Genomic DNA, 3,473 nt, shown 5'->3' with positions numbered 1-3,473 from the left:
TGATTCTGTGATATTAGGCTATCCCATGAGAATCATGCCTCTCAGTATAGTAACGCTTTCTCTACCACTTAGATGGGCAGTGATGTGAGGTACAAGCAAGGCTCAAGCCTTTTCAATCTTGTCAGCAAGAGCCTGAACCTGGAGAGACAGGCCAGTCAAGTGATGCCTGTAATGCAAGGCAGACACCTTATTCTACAGGGAACAGAGGACATTTAGAATGGGATGCTACAGACTGCTGCATTCCCTAGCGCAGTAAATATCTTTCAAGTGCTTTCCGATTCTCTCACTGTTAGCAATCTGTGTTTTACCACTGTCTTCACATAGCACAGAGACTAGACTTGGAGATGTTCCTCTCCTCTCTCTCCCTCCCTCTCTGGGACAGTCACGATGTCCTGAGAGTTGTGGACGTTCCCTCTGCAGCGAGCCAAGCTGATTGCTGCACACAGTACCTGGTAGCTAACTTTCGTTCTGCCTTTCCCGGCACCCCTTCCCTCCTTCATCCCAAAGGCTAACCTGGATCCTAAAGCTCATGTGAAAGAAGCTACAAAAAACCGGAACAAGTTTCTTATTATCAGTAGTAGATATTTAATAGGCCTAAAGAAATGCTACATCAACATTAAAATTTTGCTAAAAGCGTTCTTCTGTGATGGAGAGGTGAGTGATTGAGAAGTGAGAGTGTCACTCAATTCAGGCAGAAATTTTATGTCATTTTAATGCAAGTAATAGAGCTGTTTGACAATACACAGTTACAGCAATCTCTGCTTCATCCAAAAAAAGCAAACCAAAGCAAAAAAAGGCACTGTCATGCTGAATGAGCAGAATGCAGAGGATTGTAACATACTTTTGAGTAGCTTCATAAAAATGCACACAAAGCAATTTAGACTATAATGGCTGGTGTGATACACAGAAAAAACAATGGTATCTATTGCAGTGGGAGAACCTCTTGCACCCAATGCTCCAATAATGATTCTTCAACAGATTTTTTTGGTACTTCACATCTGTACTGTCTGGTTACTTTCATTCCTGTAAAAAACAAACAAACAAAGTGAAGTCATTATTTAAGGTAGAGTCACAGCTACATAATGGTACACCTGAAGCATCTGGGCAATAGAAAGTGGAAAAAGACACTGGGCCAAAACCAACATATTAGTTCTGAGGACTTTGAAGTCAATGCCATCAAACTTTCACACCTGGAGATAGTGGGGGATGAATCTGAAGAATGAGTGCAGACAAGTGAGGAGAAGGTTGCAGGAAAAGGAGGGATGTTTAGAAAGAAGGTAAATTTGCATGAAGATAAGGAAGGGTGATTAGTTTGGAAGAGTGGGGAAAACAATGACAGCACAATGATCTGCAAAGAAGTGGAGGGAGTTTACAGGTAAAAGGTGTATGAATGAACTGCACAAACAGTTGCAGAGAGCGAGCACAGATAATGAATTGATGCAGGTGCTTTCTCAGAGGCCTTAACACCCCATTTGTATACTCACATTTTTTTTCCTCATAAGCATCGTCATCAGCACATTAAAAATGATTGCTTTCATTAAAATTATTTTCAAGCCCATTTGTGAGAAGGTCAGCATGTTCAGGTTCTCATCTGTTGAAGTAAAAAGGAATGAAAGTCATAAGAGCACTGTGACATCCCTACTTCTAGGCAGACCTGACAGTACTTCTTAACGAACCTTTTTCCACTTTGCATGGCCGAGCTGGTAGGGCATTAATGAAGCAATGAACAGAACCACCCCACTGAGAGCCTCTTTCAAGGGCCAGGCTTTCAGTCAGTATGAGCTTAATTCTACAGCAAGGAGGACTGCCAACCACTTGGTTGTTATTAACAGGGATGCTGGAAGAGTCTATCCATCCTCTCTCCAGTTTTTTAAGAGTGGCAGAAGGGAAAACAAGTTAAAATTTGTCCCAAGAACACAGAGTCTACTCAGATGTTCTGCTAATCATAGAATCATTAAGGTTGGAAAAGACTTCCAAGAGCACCCAAGACCATCCACCTACCACTGATATTGCCCACTAAGCCATGTCCTTAAATGCCACATCACACGTTTCTTGAACACCCAAATCTCAGTTACAATGTCATTTTCACCTGAAAATATACTGATCTATATTGGAGAAGAAGGATGGGGTCACCAAAATGTCATTTTAAAGTTCTCTTTCAAAACCTCTCCCCGAAACATCTGGTCCAATCTGCCAAGTTTGCTTATGAGTACTTTTTTTGAAGTACTGTTTTGGAAACATTTGGCTAACTGGCTGTTGGTGTGCTGTGCTGTTATTGTTGCTTCTTGTTTTTCCTCTTGGTTTTTCTTTTTTTTTTTTTTTTCCCATCAAGGCTGCATGTTTGTAAGAGTAAAGCTATTCTGCAAACCCAGCTTGTGCAGCAGCAGGCTCAGCTCCTTTGAACTTGCAGAGCTTACTCTCATGCACTGTATCTGCAGTGCACACACGCTGCAGAAACCACCTCCTTATCTTTTGGTTTGTTAGGTGTGCACCCGAAAAGAAAAACATCTCTTCTGAAATACGGACAGGCTTTCAGTCAAGCTGACATATCTGTACCTTACACCAGCAAACAGGGGACATCAGCAAAAAATTAGGAAGTTTTCTTAAATCAAGCTTTCCTTGTAAAATGCTGTGTCCATACCTGTCTTGAAATGTGGCGACATCCCTGTAATGCAGACAGTGCTGGCACCTGCAGACAGTAACAAGAAATTTAATGAATGACAGAAATTGACTTTGTCAGAAGTTCACAAAGGTGCTTCTACCTTGAAGGGTTGAATTTGAGTTTCTGGCCATTAAACCATAAAAGCTCACATACGCTACTTTCAGTGCAGGCATGTAATTAGTGCAGTAAGATGTAATTAAACTTTAGTGTCCCATCAGGCAAAGGATTTTCAAGCTTTATATCTCCCATGTTGTGATTTTGAGATCTCTCTGCTGTGACTGTCCCAGCCTACTGACCCTTCATTTGTTTCTACCAAGCGATAACACAAAAGAAAGCAGAGGCAACAAGACACCATTCCTTTAGAGAGTCGGAGCACAGCTCAGCATTGCTTGCAGTGTTAGGAGATGTGAACAAGTCCTGTTCATACTAACAGCAGAGAGACCACGGATAGCCTTGAACACACAACAACATTACCAGCTTCAGGATCATCTCCTAGCACTCCAAATCCCTCGTGCTTGGCACCACACTGCATTTCATCCTTCTTGGCCCAGTAGGTTGACAGGTAGCTCGCTTCATATTTGTTCTCAGATGTTGCCACCTCCACAACAGTTTCCATCTTCGTATCAACTGAGCTAAGATCAAGTTTTTCAGGGGAGTAATCCGTGATAAGGCACATTTCCAAATTCTTGTTATCTTCAGAGGTCAACCTGTAGACTGAAGGAGATGGAGTAATATCTGAAAATGGAGAAGAGGCATGAGGTGAAATTAGAACATTAGAACATTAGAACATTAGAACATTAGAACATTAGAA

The 3,473-nt window shown here is 41.7% G+C and overlaps 1 gene segment (V, D, J or C); it reads right to left on the bottom strand.

The window, feature by feature from the left end:
- Positions 1-686: 686 nt before the first annotated feature.
- Positions 687-3,473, bottom strand: part of LOC122188953 — a 27,540-nt gene continuing 24,753 nt past the window's right edge. Inside the window, 4 exon segments of the C gene segment in view lie at positions 687-1,023; positions 1,485-1,591; positions 2,642-2,689; positions 3,137-3,397. Of these exon segments, the coding sequence occupies positions 1,018-1,023; positions 1,485-1,591; positions 2,642-2,689; positions 3,137-3,338 (363 nt within the window).

This window comes from Lagopus leucura, unplaced genomic scaffold (assembly GCF_019238085.1).
Source record: "Lagopus leucura isolate 7727_CA_CO unplaced genomic scaffold, USGS_WTPT01 Super-Scaffold_100099, whole genome shotgun sequence".
Classification (NCBI taxonomy): Eukaryota; Metazoa; Chordata; class Aves; order Galliformes; family Phasianidae; genus Lagopus; species Lagopus leucura.
The sequence above is the reverse complement of the archived record's forward strand: the minus strand, read 5'-3'. Positions and strand labels throughout refer to the sequence as shown.